This window comes from Erpetoichthys calabaricus, chromosome 3, assembly GCF_900747795.2.
Source record: "Erpetoichthys calabaricus chromosome 3, fErpCal1.3, whole genome shotgun sequence".
Classification (NCBI taxonomy): Eukaryota; Metazoa; Chordata; class Cladistia; order Polypteriformes; family Polypteridae; genus Erpetoichthys; species Erpetoichthys calabaricus.
In genome coordinates, this window is record NC_041396.2 from 38,105,666 (window position 1) to 38,129,616 (window position 23,951).

At 41.1% G+C, this 23,951-nt stretch overlaps 1 protein-coding gene across 4 annotated transcripts in view; it reads left to right on the forward strand.

The window, feature by feature from the left end:
* Positions 1-23,951, forward strand: part of tmcc2 (transmembrane and coiled-coil domain family 2) — a 97,403-nt gene that overhangs the window by 60,308 nt on the left and 13,144 nt on the right. Inside the window, exon 1 of one of the 4 annotated variants that reach the window (XM_028796627.2) lies at positions 4,259-4,851. The exons of 2 other annotated variants lie outside the window; for them this stretch is intronic. In XM_028796627.2, coding sequence (XP_028652460.1) covers positions 4,741-4,851 — 111 coding nt within the window. In that variant the 5' untranslated portion in view covers positions 4,259-4,740. Of the gene's footprint in view, positions 1-4,258; positions 4,852-16,590; positions 16,932-23,951 lie in introns of those variants that run through there. One more of the 4 variants, XM_028796628.2, reaches the window with a different exon arrangement.

The following is a 23,951-nucleotide window of genomic DNA, read 5'->3' on the forward strand; positions in this document are numbered from 1 at the left end:
AAAGGTTTAAGATTTTTCTGATGTAATTGTTCTCCACAGTTTAAGCGGACATATACAGGTATATGATCTGGTGTGCCTTACTATCATTTTGCCATTACATTGTTCACTCTTGGGTTATCTGCACTGCCTGTAGCTGGCATAATCCTCCTTGAACCTGGGACATTGATAGTCTTGGAACTAAGATGGATTAGGTTGAATGATGACACAACACAGCAAGAGACTGGTGCAAAATTGTGCATAGTGCTTTTATTAAAACAATCCAAACAGTGTCCAATGAAAAATAAAGTGCAGTGCAAAATACTTATAAATAAGTAATCCATCTATAAAAATCCAGCACAGGTAAATATGCTAAAAGTCAAGTAAATAACAAGAAATTAAAATTTCATTAAAACCAAGGATCAAAGCAAAAGACAGAATCGCTGACCTGACCACCATCAATCAGTGTCCTTTGGGATGCGCTTAGCCCGGCTTCATCTTCACTACTGTCTTGGGGTCAAGTGGTTCCCTATGAGCCCCTTTCTTGACTCCACTCCAAGTCAACATCCCTCGGCATCCTCCGAGACACAGTGAACTTGGCTCCATTTTCCCTGTCACCTTGGCGTTCACTGGATCTCTTAGAGCCCCAATCCCACCTGTTCTCCACTGTGCGGCAGGAGCAGTCCAATCTACCCCTGGAGTGCCCCTCGCACTACTCTAATGTGAAATTTCCCGACAGCTTTGCTGCCTTCTCACAATCACTAGCTTCCACTCAATTCTGTTCTCTCTTTCTTTCTCTTTTCTCAATTTCCTTGATTTCATTTTCCCATTCTCCTATGGGTGCGGTGTCTTAATTGCAACCAACAGAGTGCTTCTGTGGAGCAGCTGACCTAATCAAACAATCACCTTACTGTCCAAACCGAAACACCCTGCGGATGCCCAAAACTGCACCAGTGCACACCCTTGTGGAGCCTGAGCGCACTGTTTTTATTATAAAACTACACACTGCCACAGACCCCAGATGTGTTTTATCACAACCTTTTTTGTTATACAAACATGCTGTTTCTTTTTAGGCAATTACTTAAATAATGTGTAGAGCAGGATGTAGTATTACTGCATCTTTATTTTAGAAACACATGCTGACTTTGAGCCAGACCTGAGTGGCTTGATTATGAAAAGTAAACTTCTTTATTTAACTGCACAATACTCTGTGTTTCCAATAGAAAATATTTATTAGTGAGGGCAATTGGTTTGCCAGATTGATGGGCATCTCTTAGAGAAGCGACACAAAAACAAATAAATAATTGAAGCAATTTTACAACAAAAAGGAATACATAAAAATGTATTAAAAAAATACAAGCATACCCACATAAAAGCCATGCCCAAAAAACACACACACATTTTTAATTAATTCACGTTATAAGTTAAATCATTGAAAGTTTGTGAGAGATACAGGAAAGCATGGGCTTTGTGGGCAAGAGGGATAATGTTATTACCTAAAGGCAGTATCACATTTCCATCTTGAAACAACTCTCAATAAGTTTTACACTGAAGGTATGTCACATTTAAGGACTGCATTTACTAAAATCTCCCCACTGGAGCTGCCACCACAAGACAATTCACAGTGTATGACTAATTACGAGGTTGCTACCAATTGTCAAACTGAATCCATGATACACATTGAGTTGTATATGTAATTAATGCAAGCGTCTTGAGAGATTTTGGCAGCTATTCAGTATAAACAGAGCTGTAACACTGTGAAGAACCTTGATCACAGTTACTTCAGTTCACTTGCCATCACCAACTGGGCCTGTGGATTATTGGGTGGCCTGCCCACTGATTTCAATAGTAGAGGAAACATTGGTACCCTTGTAGGTGCTGGTCCAGATTGCTTTTGTAATATTCATTATACCATTTTTATATTCTTTTACAATATTTAAATTACATCTTTATCAAAATGGAAGTATATATCCAGCTGAAACTTGTAAGCAAAATTAAGTATTTTCTTCTTGGAAATGTTTGTCACTTCTTCTTACTTGGCAACTTTTATTTATTCTTTGCCATGGATGCCTCTTTTAGTTTCACTAAGCAATAATTACACCACTTTTCCTTAGATTATACTGTATTTTTTTCTAAGCTTCTTACATGTAAATCTTTCTATAGTAAATGCAAGAATGTGATTACATATCACAGAATTTTTATGTTTACTGCTGGTGTTAAACACCTTTATTATAAAGGAACATTGGAGTTTGATTGACTGACTGTGTTGCTACGTGCACAGCAGGAGGACAGAGTGCTTTCATCGTGATGAGTGTCTTAATAAAGAGAGCATATTCAGTCAAGAATTTATAGCAAAAGAAAAAAAGTCCTATCTGGTCAATAAATTATATGTATACTGCTGTACTGATAATCATTTGTAACAACAGTATAAACATGGTGGTCTGACTTGTCAGTGCTTGGCCTCTTCAAAATATTTGTTGCATTCACTGTAATTTCTCTTGGATTTTTTTCCAGATATTTTCTTCCTGTGTTTCTTTTTTCAGAGTACTTCTGCTTTTGTATCAAACCATTCAAAATAGAGAAAGGTTAAATAGATTATTAAAAACGTAAAAATTTGTATATTTTACTTTTAATATACACAATTATAGGACTGTAGTGTTTTGACGTGTGTGTGTGCATTGAATATCCATGTTATAAACACAAGATGTGGGTATGCAAATCTGAAAGCACTCATATGACAATGTCAGAATTAGAGGCTTGTCATATTATTTCAGATAAGTTCATAATCACAATTTACAGTAGATATAAATTTTAGAACTCCATAAATATTTGTCTGAAATTTGCCATATATAGCTAAAAATACCCTGAACTTAGGCATCTAATGCCTTAAAACATACAATGAATGGATAATAAAAAGCACAAGTAATTTACCATATTTCGTAGTGGTGCATGGTACTGGTAGAAATCTGTCAGGAAGGAGAAGTTTTCATATATCATTTTTACCGCAGTTTAGTACATCAGGAAGCTCCCGCTGTTACATGTTGCAAAAAGGATACATGTGTTGCAATGACATGGTGGGGAGTGGGCATTCTGTCACTTTCTGACACAATGCCTCATACGCAACATGTTTCATATAACCATCTCCCTCTGCACACGCCATCATTCTCTGCTGCAGAAGTAAAGTAAGGATAGTGGGTCTCAGCTTCCTTTTAGCATTTCATTAAAAAAAAAACATTATTTTTTCTTAGTGATCTAGCTAATGGCTGAATCAGTACCGTAAATTGTCAAGGGCCCAAAGTAATAATGCATTTAGTCAGCATAGCTTTATTTATTCTTTAACCTGATTAATTTGTAGCACAACATGTGGGACCCCTTAACATTTTTGCTGCTCTATCACATATTCTCAATAATTCTCTTATCACAATAAAATACAAAGAGATGAGTTAAAGATTCATGGAATCTTATGTCGTATGGTTTCTTTTCAACCTTAAAATATATTATCTAGTTTCTTAAATAACTCAACACTCCCAGGTCGTCATAATCCAAATCAGTGTTACAGAGGTTTGAAGCCCATTCAGCAAGCATTTGGCACACAGAGCAGGAACTGGCCATGGATGAGACTCCGGTACATTGCAGGATCTATTCACTCTTACTCGGCAAAATTAGCTTAACAGACCTGTTGTTGAGAGGCTAAATCAGAGAACCTGGAGAGAAGACAGTGCAGACAAAGGGAATTTGAGAATTTGAACCCACTGTGGCACCATTTTTGTAGTTTATATTTACATTTATTTACTTAGCTGATATTTTATCCACACTAGTTATGAATTACAAGTGTGTATATTCCTTTATTTCTGTAATGGGCAATCTTAAGAAATTTACTCTTGATCTCAGGGTGAATTAGTGGACAGAGATTTTAGTTTTAAAAGTGAAAGAGGCTATATTGCCCTGTGTTCTGTAGTCTATTGGCGTCTTAAGGGTTTGCCTTTCTCCAAATGACCCCATGTTTCACCCTCTTGTGGCAGATTTATCTTTGAAAACAATATTTTAACAGTTGGTAGCTTCCTAGTTGTACTTTTAGAAGTCTTTCATAGCTTGTGGAGTTTGGAAACAGAAAGTAAGGACTCGGTCCTGTGCAAGACTGATAAGCACAAGAGCAGCTACAGATGGGTTAAATGGGAGCTGAACTTTTCTATTTTTAATATGGCAACAGGTGCTGGCACTGAGGGAATGAGCATGTTGCAGTATGGGGAATCGGGACTTTTCCAGAGCAGCTCCATCTCCCCCACCTCCTCATTCTGTTGCCTTTCACATCAGCGTTCAGCACAGCATGTTTTTAGGGAAGCAAGCTGGAAGAGAACATAAATAAAACCTTTTCCAGGATAGGAGTAAGGTCCTTGTTAGATAAAAGCCATTAAAGGACCTCCTGTCGAGCTAATTCTTCAGTCTGCTGCTTCTCGCTACACCAGTAAACCCCCCCCCCCCCCCCCCCCCCCCCATCCGAGGATCTGAGCAGAAGAAAAAGAAAAGAAGAAAGGAAAAGAGGCAGAACCGCCAGCAGCCAGAGCCATGTGGGGATAATGAGTTTCCAGAGCTGTGCCTGCCTCTGAATACTGATCGAGCCCAGAAGTGGCCACTGAGACACAGCCTTTAGTTCTTTTTGCCTTTTTTTTTTTTACCTTTGTAGCTTTGTGACAGTAAACCTTCCTGCATCTGTCAGAATCAAAGGACAGAGGGGCACCCACTCCTCGTTTCCGGTCTTCCCATATGCGCACGGAGGGGCACTTGTTTACTGGTGGCGTGGAACACGAAGCCCCATGTCCTAGCTCAGCATCCGAGAGGCATGCTTTCCTCTTGAATTCGGTCCTGGGAGTCTTTGTGAGTATCCTTTTGTATTATTGAGACAGCTTTCTCAAGGTGGTTAAGTCCAGCAGGAGAATGGCTTGATTTTCAAAGGGAAAAATTTAAGCAGAATAAAGAAGGACACGGAATCCCAACAAAAGGAAATCTCAACAGTTGTGTGAGGCCTAGCAGCAGTCAATCCAGTTGCAGCATTCCAACTGCCTCCAGATTGAGGGGCAAAAATTTGAGGTCTCCACTTGTAGGTAATCTTTGATGTATGGGCCATGTGGAAGCTAGTATGCTAATTTTATTGGTTATAATATTATAGTGAGATAAGCAGTATTGTCAAGTGTCCTTTGCAATGCAAATCTCTTAAATTTAAGAAATAAATATAAGGTATTAACACCAGGCCTTTACTCTAATTATCATAGCCTTTTCAAAGGAATTGTGTTTAAAGAATATGTATATAAGCTATTAGAAGCATGTTTAACCATTCAGCTTGTAATATTAGTAAAAAAAAATTGGAGACCATGCTATATTTCTGCATTATTCTATCCTGTACTGTACAACATATGTAACTTGGGAGTCTGTGTACACTTTTGCATGCCTTTTGATGAGTTTAGCTTGTGGAGCCTAGCGAATTGGGGGCAGCAGTTATTGGCGTAACTGGATATGCGACATAAACACTGCTTCAGTGAAAACATTTGGTGAAGTTGGAGATTATCAACTATTGCATTTTGTAACAAACTGTTTGATTGGTAGCAACTTGAGCCGTGATGTTGTTAGGGTACCTATCAAGATCTCACATGCCTGTCTGTTCATATACAGTGGCTGAACTTCTGTGCCAGTGCAGCACTTACTGTACATGAGTAGTATGAGGATATGGGATTCTAGCCTGTGTCATGATCTGGCTTATGAATTATATTTTTTCCAACTGTTCATTGACCACTTAAAATTATTTAAGTTTGCTTTTCTGAGTTTCTGAGGCCAAGGAATTTGTTATGTTCATTTTTTGCTTCCTTTGTTTTTAACAAGCTAAAAATAATTCACGTTCTGCTGTGGCCCTTTGATTTTGATTTATATCTCATGTTTCTTTGCTTTAGTTGCATGTACCCTCTTTGGCTTATGACTTACCACTCTGCTCTTTAGCTACAAGTTTGGCTACAGGTTCTGAGCTTATTTATTTAGTTATTGTCTACCTGGTTGCGACCCCTGCAAAAATTCTTAATTCTCCCTGCCACCTTCTGAATCCATTCTCTCTCAAAACTGCGGTTGCCTTGTTCAAGCAGTACAGTTTGTTTCTTAATAGTTGTAGTATCAGTGATGAATCCAGTGGTGTGCCTTTGTGTCTCTGTATTATTATTATTTATTATTTGGATGACACATTTATCTAAGGCATCTTACATCATGTGAGATACAATTTGTTACATTTCTTATTGTTTTTCAAGTTGAAGAACAGGCAGGTGAAGTGACTAGCTCATGGTCATACAGTGTCAGCAGTGGGATTTGAACCCACAACCTCAAGGTTTGAAGTCCAAACTCCAAAGCCTTAACCTGTATAACATCAAAAAGCTGGTATACTCATCTACCACACATTTATCAGGACCTGGAGTGCCCACATGGTGCCTGTCTCCTTCTTTGTAACATAAGGAGTTCATGTGTTTGTTATTCCAACATAATACCATCAAGGTTTGGAATTACCAGGCTTTTTCACTAGCATCTTTTAGTGGGTGCTAGTGGTACCACTGAGTAATGACAGATCATAGTTCAGTGATCAATAGTTCCAATCATTGTTGTGGGACTATGATTTAAATCACTATGAAGACAAATAAATATACTCTGTGTGTTTGCTGTATTTGCACAGACAGGTGGAGCACTGTAGAGCAGGTTTCACACTCACACAGTGAAGTTCAGATAAGGGTTACGAAGGGTTATTAAACAACAGAAGATGTGTAAGTGAGGGTGAATTGAAAGAATGTACACAATAAAAAGTCTGAAGAAAATGAAAAAGACTGCCCTTGCTGGGCCTTCTCTACATTTGCCTAGTCTTGCTACCAGATTGATTAACTAAAATGCTCCCCTATACCTCCCTGTCTTCCTCAGTCCAGTAGCCCCCTTTCTAGATTATCTCTTACCTTTGCTTCTTGTCTGCCTGAGGAGGTGAAGCCCCTTTTAAGCGCAGACCCAGGGATCCATATTACTAACCGAAGGTTGTAAACCGGATGGGCGCAGGGCTCACCGGATGTCCGGCATCCCCGGATGTACGGAATCCCCGAATCCCCATTCTATGACACCGCACGAGACTCAAACCAAAGGTCCATGCTGTGCGAAAGGAGTCACGGCTCAAAAACGAAAGGATTCACAGGCTCAAAACAAAGGTCCATGCTGTGACAACGCGCTTAAGAAAGGAGTCACGGCTCAACCCCACAGTCAGACGCAGCGGCTTCCCAGAGTCAGTAGGTGGCACCCAAACAACACAGCCTGTTCAAGCAGTCGGTGTCAGCGAAGGCAACAGACTCACGTCACCACAAAACGAAACCGCTTTAGTACAGAGAGATGCTGAAAGTAGACAAGAGTACAAGGAGATGAGGCGCAAAGTGAAGAGAGAGATGGCGAAGGCTAAAGAAAAGGTGTATGATGAATTATATGAGAGGTTGGACACTAAGGAGGCAGAAAAGAATTGATGGGCTAGACAGAGGGAGCGAGGTTGAAAAGATGTGCAGCATGCGAGCACGCCAGAGTGTACAGCCGCCCGAGCGCGACTGCCCACACCACCGCATATACCACGTTCGTTTAGTAATATAGCCCTCCATGCCCGGAGGACGCCGCTGTAGTACATATACGTTTATTTGATTAAATGAAACCTTAACCATGGCTACAACCTGTACACTAAACCTGAGGTGCAGCGTGCACGCCAGAGTGTACAGCCGCCCGAGCGCGACCGCTCACACCACCGCATATACCACATTCGTTTAGTAATGTAGGCCTCCATGCCCGAAACCGCCGCCGTGGCCACTTCAGCACGCGAATCCGCCGCCATCAGCAAACGACTTATCGCTGACGGCACAGCCATAGAAAAACAAACGCGCGACTGCATGGCTGAATACAATAAACGAAGGCGCCTACAACTGAGTCACAGCTCCAAAAAGAAACCGCTTTAGTACAAATATGTTTATTTAATTAAATTAACTGTCCCAGGACGCACCCACCCTCCATGATATTTCATCCCTTCAAGTATCAGAAGGAACTGAAAGTGATTGCCATTCTTGGATTTGCGATTCTTTCGAGAATCGGGGGCTTGCTGGTATTTCCAGGAAGCACTTCCTGATCACATTTATATGTAATGCCATGTTTACATACTCAGAATTTTTCAAGTTCATTCATTTCCTGTTGACATTTTGGGACAAATGCAAGGCCGCACTTGATTTGCTACTTGGTCCACACAAAAGCGTAAATAAAGATAACGAATAATTTTTTAAATAAAAATAAAGAGCAAACTAAATTATTAAAAGTGTATCACATTGCTCTAAATACAGTTAAACCTTAAAAATATAATTTCTGGGCTGACTATGTTATTTGTTAATTTTATTTTATTGACTGACGTGATAGTACAGTGTACCAAATACCAATAAAAAGGTCATCATTAACCTCACACTCAGGGAATTTGGGTAGACTGCCTGGGATTCCCAACTTGGAAGGTCCTTCATGTGAAATTTCTGGGAAACCATTTTTCCAACCTGGACGGTAGCCTGTGAATGCAGCATAACAGAAACTCCTACAATGACTACAATTCCCAGGAGCCTCTGTCTGAGTCTGGGTCTTAACAGGCGAGTACTGCTGCTGCCAGGTAGAAGCCTGGGGATCTTAAAGCACTTCAATTGCAAATTTCTGAGTAAGGATCTAATATGTTGCACATTAATATTTAATATCTTGGCGTCCTCTAATGGTAAAGACTTCATATTACTTTCAGTTCTCATATGTTTCCGAATGTATAAAAGTATTTTAGGTTATACTAAAATACTATACAGTAATCCCTCCTCCATCGCAGGGGTTGCGTTCCAGAGCCACCCGCGAAATAAGAAAATCCATGAAGTAGAAACCATATGTTTATATGGTTATTTTTATATTGTCATGCTTGGGTCACAGATTTGCGCAGAAGCACAGGAGGTTGTAGAGAGACAGGAACGTTATTCAAACACTGCAAACAAACATTTGTCTCTTTTTCAAAAGTTTAAACTGTGCTCCATGACAAGACAGAGATGACAGTTCCGTCTCACAATTAAAAGAATGCAAACATATCTTCCTCTTCAAAGGAGTGCCCGTCAGGAGCAGATAAAGTCACAGAGATAGAGAAAAGCAAACAAATCAATAGGGCTGTTTGGCTTAAGTATGCGAAGCACCGCAGCACAAAGCTGTTGAAGGCGGCAGCTCACACCCCCTCCGTCAGGAGCAGACAAAGAGAGAGAGAGAGAGACAGAGTTTGTTTTTCAAGCAAAAATCAATACGTGCCCTTCGAGCTTTTAAGTATGCGAAGCACTGTGCAGCATGTCGCTTCAGGAAGCAGCTGCACAAAAGATAGCAACGTGAAGATAATCTTTCAGCATTTTTAGACGAGCGTCCGTATCATCTAGGTGTGCGAACAGCCCCCCTGCTCACACCCCCTACGTCAGGATCAGAGAAAGTCAGAGCAAGAGAGACAAAGAAAAGTAAGTTGGGTAGCTTCTCAGCCATCTGCCAATAGCGTCCCTTGTATGAAATCAACTGGGCAAACCAACTGAGGAAGCATGTACCAGAAATTAAAAGACCTATTGTCCGCAGAAATCCGCGAACCAGCAAAAAATCCGCAATATATATTTAAATATGCTTACATATAAAATCCACGATGGAGTGAAGCCGCGAAAGGCGAAGCGCGATACAGCGAGGGATTACTGTAGACAATATTGACAATGATCTTTATAAATGTGAGACAAGGCCCTTTTCAAGTGGAAATAACCAAAGTCAAGGTTAATTATAACTGACCTATAACAGATCTGAAGGTCAACCTCGAGAACTTTATACAGAATAACCAAGAACTTGATATAGAATTCTTTTCACAGAGAGAAAGAGAGAAGAAGGTACAATTACTGCAGAAACACCATTTATTGGAATAAACTTTCTTAATCATACTTGAAAAGGGTTATAAATCTCAACAAGTAATTGGGAACGTTTGTAAAATGAAATTTGTTTGAACAGCAGAGTGATGAGTCGTTAATATTTGGGTAAGACAAAGAAATACTCATTAAACATGCAGAGGTCTGATTCACGTAAGTCTATTTATTCTTTTACCTGTAGTACTAGGGTGTTGTACCGTGTTAGCCATTATGGATGTAGTAAGAAGTCAAGCAAAATAAAACCAAAACATGAGTTAAAAATTATACTGTAGCCAGATGTCTTATTTTAGTTCATATGAAACTGAAGCTTTTAATTATCTGTTTTTCCTACTGTACCTTTCATCAAAGCTAACTCAGAACTTTTTTTGCTGTTACCTAAACAAAATCTTCCATCCATCCATCCATCCATTTTCCAACCCGCTGAATCCGAACACAGGGTCACGGGGGTCTGCTGGAGCCAATCCCAGCCAACACAGGGCACAAGGCAGGAACCAATCCCGGGCAGGGTGCCAACCCACCGCAGGACACACACAAACACATCCACACACCAAGCACACACTAGGGCCAATTTAGAATCGCCAATCCACCTAACCTGCATGTCTTTGGACTGTGGGAGGAAACCGGAGCGCCCGGAGGAAACCCACGCAGACACGGGGAGAACATGCAAACTCCACGCAGGGAGGACCCGGGAATCGAACCCAGGTCCCCAGATCTCCCAACTGCGAGGCAGCAGCGCTACCCACTGCGCCACCGTGCCGCCCAAAATCTTTATTTATTTATTTATTTATTTATTTATTTATAGATATCTTTGTGCTTGGCTCTTGCAGTTTATTTTCTTTTTGATCCAAAACTTCGGATGTGGATTTGTGTCTGTTCTTATGTTTTATAGTAGCACTTAGATGATATCGGGCATTGCATTGCCTTGCTGTCGACCTGTGTGGTTGATAATGGGTGTTGTTGGTGTTGACAACATGGTGAAGCCCATAAAATATAACAAATCCAAATGGCAACACTACTTGACAAAACCTCAAACAAAATGACTCCACGGTGATATCACAAAAATAAAAAATTCTTAGCAACTAAAATTACAATTTTAATAATTCCAGAAATGAAATTAATTTGGAAATTCCTAAGTGAGATCCTGACAGTAATTAAAAAAAATGATAGTAGTAAAATTCAGAATTTAAACAAAAAATAATCTGTATTTGCCATAATGGAATTCTAAATATATTCTGCAGGTTCTCCATCACAATTATATAACATCCGAGTGTCAGTGTTATGAAATTTTATATGTTGTCTAGCCTTTGGATCTCATCTCAAAACCAAGTCTGCTGGATATTTCTGAAGAGTCGAGAACTCCATAACAGACAAGACGCTTCCTTCTGTCTTCACTAGAGACTCATATTTTGCTGATGTTAGTGTATAGCCTTCCAGTGTTTTAAAGCAGTTTTTTTTTCACAAAGTTAAATCAGCATTAAAAGTCAAGATACTAAGTGCTGCTTTTCTCCAGAGTTCACGTATTTTGTCCTCCCATCGCATACTTTGTGGTTTGTGTGTTCTGTGGATATATTACTGAATGTTTTAAGATTAAAAGCCATTTTTTTATACAGCTTGTTCTCCCTATATAGAATACCTGTCACCCTTGCAATAACATCAGGGAGAGGCTCTTCTGTTCCCTTCTAGTTGTGTATTGTAGTCTTGATTAAAACTAAAGCCTTAATTACCCACTTTTAATTTATGTTCATAACAGAGCTCTGATACTTCTTTCCTTCATAGTAATACCAATAATCTGGTCCTTTTCATATGCCTGTGTTAGTAATACAATAATCTGGTCCTTTTCATATGCCTGTGTTAGTAATACAATAATCTGGTGCTTTTCATATGCCTGTGTTTCCGCTCCTGTCATATTAAGTGGCATTGCCGGTATGGGACAGGTTTGTCCCACTTTAAAGCCTGTTACTGGGGTTTCATTGTTGTGTTTCTGCCTCTTAGGATATATCCACACTTCTATATGTTTGTTTAACAACACTTTGAAACTGCAAACTCTTAATTGTGCTGAAATTGGTTTGTGCTTATTATGTGTCTCTTTCCTGATTTGTTTCTACTCATCACATTTTCTCAGCTGCTTTGCTCGCCTTATACTTGTGCTTTACTCCCATTGTCAGTCCAAACAAAACAATGTTTTTTAGTTTTTTGTAATCATCATTGCAATCACAGTTGCCATTGCCAGTGCAAATGAATGTCTAGAATGGAGGTCATTTCCTCTTCCTGTTTCTGCTGAAGTGTGCATGCCCAGTTACGCAAATGACTATCTCATGTGCATTTGTTATTAATTTTAGTGTGAGCGGAAACCCTTTCAGAAATGATGTGAAAACTCATATAGTGTGGATGGAGAATGTTTTCATTGAAAAACATAATTTTTCAATGATAATTAGTGTGAACATGGACTTGGTAACATAAAGACTGACGTGATAGTGTGCTTCTCGGGAGTATCAGTTTTAAGGGGCAAATAGGTTGCATGTGCGCGCTCTTTAGTAACATCAATTCTACTTGATATAATTTGATTAATTCTTGCATAATGCTATTCACTTAGTGCACGCCAAGGGCAATTACATGTATTGTAAATATTAGATAAAGTATACAGCTTTAACTTTGAGGTAAGGTAGTTATATATAAAGAAGACATAAATTTCAAGTTAAGAAAGATCCAAGGTAAGGTAGTAACAGTCACTTGTCATGGTGACATTTTGCATTTTGATTAATACATGCAAGTTACAATTTCATCATGCTTTGTACATGTGACAATATGGATCCTGTAAACCTATAATAATAAAGGGTAAACCTCACTAGGCCAGGCTACAGGCAGTCCCCGGGTTACGTACGAGATAGGGACTGGAGGTTTGTACTTAAGTTGAATTTGTACGTAAGTCAGAACAGGTACATTACTTTAATAAATGTTATTGTTGACCGACTGTAACCAAGTGCTCTGCCAATGAATGATGGAGTTTCACCTCTTCCTGACCTTTTTATTATTTCTACTTTATTTTCAATGGTGATGGTTTTTCTCTTCTTTACTGTAGCACCAGCACTTGCATCAGATTCGTGTTTCAGAGACATTCTTGAGGGGTGAAGACAAAAGGTTAAGATGAGCTCTTCCATACAGCACTGTACATGCTATCACAGCAGATTAGGCACCAGTCGTCAACACGTCTGATGTATAGGGTGGTCCAGATCTAATTATGCAATTTTCATTACGCTATAACTTATTCAGTTTATTACATAGAAAATCACCCGAAAAATCCCGGACAATCGAGAAGTGTGCAAATTGACGACACGAAGAATCATCTTCGCACCGAACTGGAATCGTCCCCACATAAATCAAAGTCATCCAGACGATCTGGATCTGCAGAATTAGATCTGGACCGCCCTGTACTGACAAGAGACAACTTCCTGCTATGTGCGTAACAGTACAAGCAGGCATGCTATTGAGAATGAATGGGAGCAGCGAGGGGCGGTTCATCACCAGCCCACCTCACAGTCACCTCCAGTACAGTATGTTACCTGCAGTGTCCCGCCGCACCACCGCCCCCATTCAACACACAGCCATCTGAGGCATACTACAATGCTACCCCCCGCCTCCCCATTCACCCTCAATGGCCTCTGTTCAGCCACAACAGGGTCACCACTTGCAGCGGGGGGCGGGCAGTGAAACCGCTTGCCACCGGGAGCCGCCCGACGGACACTACACTGCACGAGCAGCGAAATCGACCCCCTCCAGCCTCCGTCCAGCCATCGCTTGCAGTGTCCCCGGGCTGAAGATGATGGAGCGGCAGTTACTGAGGCACATGCGTCGCAGTTGCGGCCCCGTTCGTATGTTGTAGGTTGGGTGTTCGTAATCTGGGAACTACCTGTAGTGTATTCATGTGGAGGGCCCTAACTAGCACATGGAGTGACTGATGAAGCTTCCCAAACATACAAGATTCAAGTCCCTTATTATCTCCCTCCAAACATAACACACCATCTTCGACAAACTTGCCTGTCTTCTTCCTGGCAGACTGAGCCTCGTCTTTAACTCTGCTCTGTACTCCAGTTTGAGTGGACTAATGGAAACAAGGACACCTTTACAGCCCCAAACCAAGGTCACTTTTTGTATTACAATTGCCATACAGAAGCTCCGCAGCTATGTGCATAGATTTTCCTCTGACAGGCCTCAGGTGTTCCTGCACCTCTCGTTCCTCCCTTCCCACCAGGATATCTTTATATATTATACGCTACCGTGGCTGTTCGTTTGTATGTCCAGGATTTTAAATCACCTGTAGCTCACAAACCGTTTGACCTGTTGACCTGAAATTTGGTACACATATACTACGTGACGTCTACTATCCGCCTTCGGGGTGATGATTGACCTCCAAGGTTATTTATATTTTTATTTTTATTTGATTTTATTGCAGAATCAACTCTCAGCAACGGCCAGCAGGGCAGCTGTGCGGCACATGTGTACGGGCACCGTTCTCATCCCTACCACCTTCTACGTCACTTCCCCTACCACTTCATATCTTAAATCATTCTTGAGGCAGATTGAAGACTTAAGTGCCAGCTTAAGTGAAAAATTTAAGAACACGTACTAAGTAATTGCAACACAAACACTGACTTAATCAGTTTTAATGCAAAAAGATGCAGACGAAAGAAGAAAAGAAACAGGCTGCTAGGGTGGAGAAAAGAAGAGCTGCTCAGGAAGCTGCAAGCGCATCAACCTCTGAGTAAACAAATGCTAAACATACAAAGAAAGAGGATGAAAACTAGGAATGCTCAAGTCAAGTGTATTCACTGCATGTTATCGTGCAGTGCAATGTTACTGGTCTGTTAATAATATGTAGAATCTACATGCTACCCTCTTCTAACTGCAATCCTCTGCCATTCTTCATGACCTTGTAATGTACCAGGCCTGTGTAGAAGCTGATCACCCCGTGCTGATCACCATGTAGACATACCTGTTCTGCCTTTATAGCAGGAGTATCAGACTCAGATCTCGGACAGCCAGACTGGCTTCTTGCCCCTTTTTTAATTAGTAACCAATTACTGCTGCTAAAGGAAGTTCCTTCTTTTGCCTTTGTTTCAGTTGTCTTGCCTTCTAAGATTCAGTGCCTTTAAGTGTTTCTTTTTTCCCTTCACCTACATCCATTTCAGTCCTGCAGGATTTCAGTTTTGGAAAGTTGTCCATAATAGTAGCAGTGAGGACAGTATCGGGGTTGTGTCTCATGTAGTCAGAACCTTTTGTAGCTGATCATGCCCAAAGAGCCATGTTAGAAGTTTGATAACTGCTGACACGTCAACAGTGTTTAAAGATGGGCTGATGTGTCTGGTGAATACAGATGGTTTTATGTCTGTTCACGGGTATTTCTTTAATAAAATATTTGCATTATTTGCATGTTCACGTTCCTGCAGTGATATTAAGTGTCATTATAGCGGCATCTAACACATGCCTTCAAGCTTAATCATACTTATAGTAACTGGATTCTCTGGCTGCAGACCAGCCTCTCCTGTATTCTGGTGGGGTTTCCTTTCTGACGTCAGAATCTTCAATAGTGCTGACATGTCAGAATTAAAAAAACCTTCACGTCCTGTGATTTTTTACTGTTCTGCTGGCCTCATGGATTTCTATTCTAAACCTTATTACTTTCTCACTTTTTTTTGTATGTTTATTCAACACATATTTTTCATTTTTTACCTTGGTCGAAATTATGAGAAGAGAGATCCTAATATAGCATCAGAATCATATTTTATTTGATTGGATATGACAGACCACTGAGTTTGTCCAGTGAGACATAACAGAATGCCCAGTTACTCTTGAGCCTGAATGGGCAGTTGTTCTCCTTCAGCTACCTAAGGTGTGCCACCAGTCATTATTTGAAAACTTGTTCTTCTCTGCCTAGGTCTAGTCATTTTCACACCACCCTGAGTGGAGTGCCAGCCCCTACACCCACTTTGGTGCAGAACCTATTCTTGATGATGCCAGGATGATAGAGGGCACCTCTCAGTATTTTGTAACACATGCCTAAATAGCACAAGACCCTAGGGACACAGCAAGCACAGCTGCGATATGGAGAATCAGTGACAAGTGAGCAGCTAGAGACACACAAAACACATTCTCTGGGGACAACCTTCTGTACTCCTATAAACCTCTGTCAATGCCTCGAGTCTGCACTCCTACTTACCTTCTGTTTGTACTGATCAGTTTCAAAGAATGGTCACCGTCACCCCAAGAGCAGGAAGAGCATCCACTTACAAGATGAATTGTTTTGAAAGAAATTGGAAATACTGTACTGTAATTCCAAACAAAAATTAAAAACATCTCCAAACGCCTTCACTTCTTGAGTGTCTGACAGAAAAAAACATAGGCAGTATAACCAGGTCATGATTTGTTCGAGACCATGAAATGTAAACCCCCAGGCTACTGCTTGTTTCAATAGCAAGAGCAGAACCTTTGGGACCCTGGCACATGAGAAACTTCTGGGCTCATTTCAGTGAAGTGCTGAGACGTCCTTCTGCGCATCACAGCCCCCCCATCCAAGGATTTGGAGAGACACAAGGGGTGGGGGGAGGGAGAGAGAGAGAGAGAGAGAGAGAGAGTGTGACAGCCCTGCTGCAGTTGGAGAAGCAGCTGCAAGCCGAGCAGACTTGGACCGTGCAGACAGTCTGAATTTTCACATCTCCTTTAACACATGAAGATTAAAAATTTAATGAATAGAAAAAGAGGAGCATTTCTGTAGTTTCACTGGTGTGTCAGCACACATGGAAGAAAATGAGAGCGTGAGAGAAGGTTCAGCTTTTTTCTCTGGGAATTCAGCCACTGTTAGGCTCTTTCTGACCAGTACAACACAATTTATTTTTTATTTTTTAAAATATGGGACTGACCGGTCACTAAGGTAGCAAACTGAACCACGGAGCCCTGGGATGAAGCAGCATGGTAATGTAGCTGGGTTGTGGGGCTGGGAGGCATTGGCCAGGAGAAGTGATGTGGCTTTGCTTTCTGAGCTGGCATTAGTAAAAATGTTTAGGTTTGTCTGGTGTCAGAATGGGGGCGTTGTTCTCATTTTTTTTTTCTGAGGAATGTACTAAAAAATTAATAAAGATGGTGGTATAAATTAAAATAATTAGCAGTGGTGCTCTCCTGAGCTTTGATATGACTGCCATGCAAGCCAGTTTGGTTATTCAGGTTCTTCATAATCCTTTCTTGGAGTGAAATTGGGCATGTGGGCTCTGTGCTAGACAAATGTGACAAATGCCTGGTCTTTCCTTTATCCTTTGAACTCTTTGTACTATTTCTGTTTATTATGTTCTTGGGTGCTTGCTTTAGGTTTGGAGCTTCTTCTTCTTATTATTATTATTATTATTGTGAATTAGGCTGTCCCCATTACCTAAGGTAACTTACAAGATGAGTATACTTTATAACTGTTTAAGGATTTTCCTTATAGTTTGATCTCAGCCTGGTTAATAGACTTGTTTGGGGTCATACAATGAAGCATTGAAGAGGCAACCTTGTAGTTTAAATGGCAGTGCCTAAGCCAGTGCGCCATACTGCCTGCTTCATCTTATTTTGAACTGTCCCTTCATCAGCTTTGGATAATGCTGCCCGTGTTATGGATTGTGTGCATTATTTCTCTGAAATGACAGACTGACTCAGCTTAAAATCTTCATCATCTCTATGAAGTGCAGCATGGATATTCCTTGAAGAATACATTTAAGTCTCATTCAGGCCAAGAATAGCTCAACTGCTCATTTCAGCACAGGGGTTAGGCTGCTGGTTTGTTGTCCACAGAAATTCAAACTCCCTTTGTCCACTTGCTCTTTGTGTATCAAAGATGCTTCTGAAGAGCCTATGAGAAACCAGAAGCGTTCACTCCAGGGTCATATTTTTCTAGATTTCAGTTTCCTCACCAGTTGGTGCTGCAAAGAAGGCTGTGTAGTATTAGAAAGTAATCTAGTCTCATTTCAGCAACTGTCTCTCTGTGTCACCATCGGCACATCATTTCAGCTTCTTGTGCCTGAAGGGTAACTGTCTAGCATCAGTGGTCATCTCCTGGTGGTTCAGTGGAGACTGTGAGAGACAAAAAAGTTTCAAAACTGGTTAGCATTGCTGATTCCTTTCTAACATCAGACTCTTTCCTTTTTCTGCATTAAAAGAGGCTGAGGGGTTGTTTTTATGCCCATATCAACTGTTATCTCCCTCTGTCTCCATTTTGCTTTAAAGACGACCAGGAGTGCAATTCCAAGTTCGGTCATGTCATTGCCTCTGGTCGGCTCTCTTTAGGGGCAGATTTAGACGCATCTGCCTTACTTTACTGTACGTGTTGACTTAGACTTCCCTGGTCACTTTAAAATTGACAGTAATATCCTTAGGCAGGAATACCTATTTCCAGCCATTGCTTTTAGGGGATTCCAGGTGTGATTCAACTGCTTTTACATTGTTTTTCAAAGGCCCACAAGTCCATATTCTCTTCCAGCTGCCAGCAGCTATGGTCTTTAGCCTGTGCTATAGTAGTTCAGATGAGAAGTTGGTGCACAAGAATGCATGGATTTATCTGGGTCACAGAGCTGCTGAATCAAGTGTCCTGAAGTGTGCGAGCAAGGCGGTACGTGACAGAGAGCGTGAGGCAGACAGCGACACAAACGAGAGAGACAGTGGCACTGTAATTAGCAGTTTAAAGATTTATTTTTTTTAGAATCTCAGCTCTGTGCAAAAGGCGAGATGAAGTCCTACAGCTTTCGTTACGGTGAGAAGTGATATGCAATGGGAGGGGGAATGTGGAGCAGAGAAGGCAGTAGGCATTAACTCTTCAGAGCTGACACATCTTACCCTTCACTAGAGCCAAGGAGGACAGCATTGGTGGCACACTATGGAAAATAAGAATAAAATCACAGGGTGTATTCATCTCCCCATCTTGTAATAAACCACTTATCAATCCCTTTATCCGTTTTCTGAGCTGCTTAATCAAATTCAGGGTTACAGGGGCTAGAATCTATCCCAGCAGCTTAATGCTCAAGGCAAGAACCAATCTTGCTTTTAAGACATTCTTAAATTAGATATATTACCCCTTCACTGTCGCAGTGGTCAGTACCGCTACCTCATACGCACGAGTTTGATTCCCGGGTTTACAACTGTTTGATTCAAATTTGCAGTTGCTTTCCTTTCCATGTGGATTTTCTCCATGTACTGTGGTTTCTTCCCACATTCTAGCTACTTGTGTGTTAGGTTAATTGTTAATTCTAAATGGGTGTTAGCTCTCCAGGGTCCAGCAAATCTTCATCAATCCGTCCATTTTCAAAACCGCTTTTCCAGTTAAGGTTTGTTGAAAGTGGTGTGTGTCCTGGCATAATTGCACTCAAGGCTGGTACCCTCCAAAAATGTGGTCACACTTATGTACACAATAAGGATGGAACTTTCATGTGGCTACAAAGAACACAAAGGCTATTATTCAAGTTAAGCCTTAGTTTTTAACACAGCCATTTAAGCTCTTAGTTCACTTTACCATCAGAGTTAAAGTATGAAGTTGGAGTGTTTTATAACAAACAGAACTATGGAAAATGACATAGGCATTGTCATCAAAAGTGCCTAAAATACTCCTTTAGAGTTTTCATTCATTGAATCACAGTAAATTTAATTTGGCTTTTGTGGTACAGATCAATGGAAAAGGACTCTTTAATGTCAAAGTGAAAACAGATCTCTGTAAAGTGGTCTAAATTAATTACAAATGTTTATTCATGTATTTAAATAATTTTTTGTGGATGACCTGCTATAGACAGATTTACACCTGTGCCATTCTCTTTCCATTCTTAATGACTGGTTTAACTGGATACCAACAAATCCATCCATCCATTATCCAACCCGCTCCATCCCAACCACAGGGCCACGGGGGTCCACTGGAGCCAACCCCAGCCAACACAGGGCGCAAGGCAGGAAAGAAACCCCGGGCAGGGCGCCAGCCCACCGCAGGGTACACACACACAACACCAAGCACACACTATGGCCAATTTAGAATCGCCAATCCACCTAACTTGCATTTCTTTGGACTGTGGGAGGAAACCCATGCAGACACGGGGAGAACATGCAAACTCCACGCAGGGAGGACCCAGGAAGTGAACCCGGGTCTCCTAACTACGAGGCAGCAGCGCTACCCACTGCGCCACTGTGCTGCCCGACACCAAGAAATATTGGTGTGTATTTGGGTATTTTCTTGTCTGCATCCCCTGACTTGTTCTTTTTAATTACCAATTCATGGAGTTGGTCGGCATGTTCTTTTGTCTTTATTGCATAGGTTAGGCCACCATACTGGCATACCACAAGTTGAACCTTCCACATGCTGGAGCATTTATACTGCAATCAATTGAAACCTCTTGACTGCAGATTGGTGATTTCCGTCAAACTAATTCTGTAACTTCTAAAACCACTTGGCAGCACCAGTGATGATTTAGGGGTGACATATTAAAGAGGATGAATACTTAGGCAATCGATTATTCTGTGTTGTATATTTGTAATTGGTTTAGAACACTTTGTGAACATCACTTTTAACATTAAAGGGTCTTTATTGTTGAACAGTTTCAAAAGCAAAATTAAATCCACTTTGAAATCAATGTTCAATAACAATAAAATGTCAAAATTGACTAGGAGGTGAATAATTTCTATTGGCACTATATAGTAGCTCTTAATGTTTGTCTTTGGTTTGTCTTGTTAAATATTAGGATAGACTAGGGGGCTTTGCCCCCTGCTCGCTTCGCTTGCCCACCTCCTTCCCCCCCTTGGGCGCGCTACGCACCAGCCGCTTCACGTCTCTGTCACTCGCGTTGTGCAGAGGGGGGCTGAACACACGCTAAGGAGATGCGGTCGCTCCTCCAAAACCCCCTCTTAAACGGTAATACAATGTGAAACAAATACATTTTTTTTTACCTCCTCTATGCTTGATCAGCTGGCTTGCTGCTGCTGCTCCGGCTGCTGCTTGTGCCGTGCTGTGTGATCTGAATGTCACGCAGTGCTTCGAACATTTAAAAGCCTGTACAGCAGCTGTCCTTTTGTCTAACTGCCTTGTCTCGCAGGACGTTAAAGTGTCTCCGAGAAAATCACGTCTCATCTCCTTCCAAGCCTTCCAAGATTTTTTTTTATAATAGAGAGACATGTCTGCAAGGATTATATATATATAGTAATCCCTCCTCGATCGCGGGGGTTGCGTTCCAGAACCTCCCGCGAAAGGTGAAAATCCGCGAGGTGGAAACCATATGTTTATATGGTTATTTTATATTGTCATGCTTGGGTCACAGATTTGGACAGAAACACAGGAGGTTGTAGAGAGACAGGAACTTTATTCAAACACTGCAACAAACATTTGTCTCTTTTTCAAAAGTTTAAACTGTGCTCCATGACAAGACAGAGATGACAGTTCCGTCTCACAATTAAAAGAATGCAAACATATCTTCCTCTTCAAAGGAGTGCGTGTCAGGAGCAGAGAATGTCAGAGAGAGAGAGAAAAAAGCAAACAATCAATAATCAATAGGGCTGTTTGGCTTTTAAGTATGTGAAGCACCGCCGGACAAAGCAGCTGCAAGGAAGAGAGCAATGTGAAGGTAGTCTTTCAGCATTTTTTAGAGGAGCGTACGTATCCTCTAGGCCAGTGTGCGAACAGCCCCTCTGCTCACACCCCCTCCGTCAGGAGCAGAGAATGTCAGAGATAGTGAGAGAGACAGAGAAAAGCAAACAATCAAAAATCAATACGTGCCCTTAGAGCTTTTAAGTATGAGAAGCACCATGCGGGAAGCATGTCGCTTGACAAAGCAGCTGCACAGAAGGGAGCAACGTGAAGGTAATCTTTCAGCATTTTTAGATGAACGTCCGTATCATCTAGGGGTGCGAACAGCCCCCCTGCTCACACCCCCTCCGTCAGGACCAGAGAAAGTCAGAGCAAGATAAAGAGAGAGAAAAGCAAACAATCAAAAATCAATATGTGCTTTTTGATCTTTTAAGTATGCGAAGCACAGTGTGGGAAGCATATCGCTTGACAAAGCAGCCATATGTAAGCCCAGCAAGGAAGAGAGCAATGTGAAGGTAATCTTTCAGCGTTTTTTGAGGAGTGGCCGTATCCTCTAGGGGTGCGAACAGCCCCCGTGCTCACAATATATTTGAGGAGTTTTATTTAATACATAATACGCGCTCTGGTTGGGTAGCTTCTCAGCCATCTGCCAATAGCATCCCTTGTATGAAATCAACTGGGCAAACCAACTGAGGAAGCATGTACCAGAAATTAAAAGACCCATTGTCCGCAGAAATCCGCGAACCAGCAAAAAATCTGCGATATATATTTAAATATGCTTACATATAAAATCTGCGATAGAGTGAAGCCGCGAAAGTCGAAGCACGATATAGCGAGGGATTACTGTATTCATGGCATTCGTAGTCTGAATCACAATCTGATTATATGGGTGGTTATCTACCAGGTAACATCTGCCACGGTGCCCTCTTTGAGTTGCAAGGATGTTAGCCGACTTGCTGATCAGCCACAAGCGTTACCTGGTAGGTAACCACCCATTATAATCAGATTGTGATTCAGACTACGAATGCCATGAATGTGATTACCCCTATCTACATGCTGTCAAATGAATGAACCACACGCCGTGGTGCAACGTTAGAGGCTTCGCCTCTGGCGCTGACGTCCGAGGTTCGGTTCCCCAAGAGGGGGGTGCAGTGAATGAGCTCAGAATTAGGGCAAAACACGTGTTGCATACTCTTTGCATTATTTGACAGTAAAACTATTTTCAACTATATATATATATATATATATATATATATATATATATATATATATATATATATATATATATATATATATACACACACATACAGTCATATGAATAAGTTTGGGAACCCCTCTCAACCTGCATAATAATTTACTCTACTTTCAACAAAAAACATAACAGTGGTATGTCTTTCATTTCCTAGGAACATCTGAGTACTGGTTTCGAGTATAGTGTTTTCCGAACGAAGATTTTTAGTGAAGCAGTATTTAGTTGTATGAAATTGAATCAAATGTGATAAATTGCAGATATTTTGGGTCCCCTTGTAATTTTTCTGATTTGAATGCATGTCACTGCTCAATGCTGATTACTTGCAACACCCAATTGGTTGGATTAGCTCATTAAGCCTTGAACTTCATAGACAGGTGTGTCCAATCATGAGATATAAAGGTATTTAAGGTGGTCAGTTACAAGTTGTGCTTCCCTTTGACTCTCCTCTGAAGAGTGACAGCATGGGATCCTCAAAGCAACTCTCAAAAGATCTGAAAACAAAGATTGTTCAGTCTAATGGTTTAGGGGAAGGCTACAAAAAGCTATATCAGAGGTTTAAACTGTCAGTTTCAACTGTAAGGAATGGAATCAGGAAATGGAAGGCCACATGCACAGTTGCTGTTAAACCAGGTCTGGCAGGCCAAGAAAAATACAGGAGCGGCATATGCGCAGGATTGTAAGAATGGTTACACAGATCACCTCCAAAGACCTGCAAGAACATCTTGCTGCAGATGGTGTATCTGTACATCGTTCTACAATTCAGCGCAATTTGCACAAAGAACATCGGTATGGCTGAGTGATGAGAAAGAAAGAAGCCCTTTCTGCACTCACGCCACAAACAGAGTCGCTTGTATGTAAATGCTCACTTAGACAAGCCAGATTCATTTTGGAACAAAGTGCTTTGGACAGATTAATTTTGGAACGAAGTGCTTTGGACTGATGAGACAAAAATTGAGTTATTTGGTCATAACAAAAAGCACTTTGCATGGCGGAAGAAGAACACTGCATTCCAAGCAAAACACCTGCTGCCTACTGTCAAATTTGATGGAGGTTCCATCATGCTGTGTGGCTAGTTCAGGGACTGGGGCCCTTGTTAAAGTCAAGGATCAGATGAATTCAACCCAATATCAACAAATTCTTCAGGATAATGTTCAAG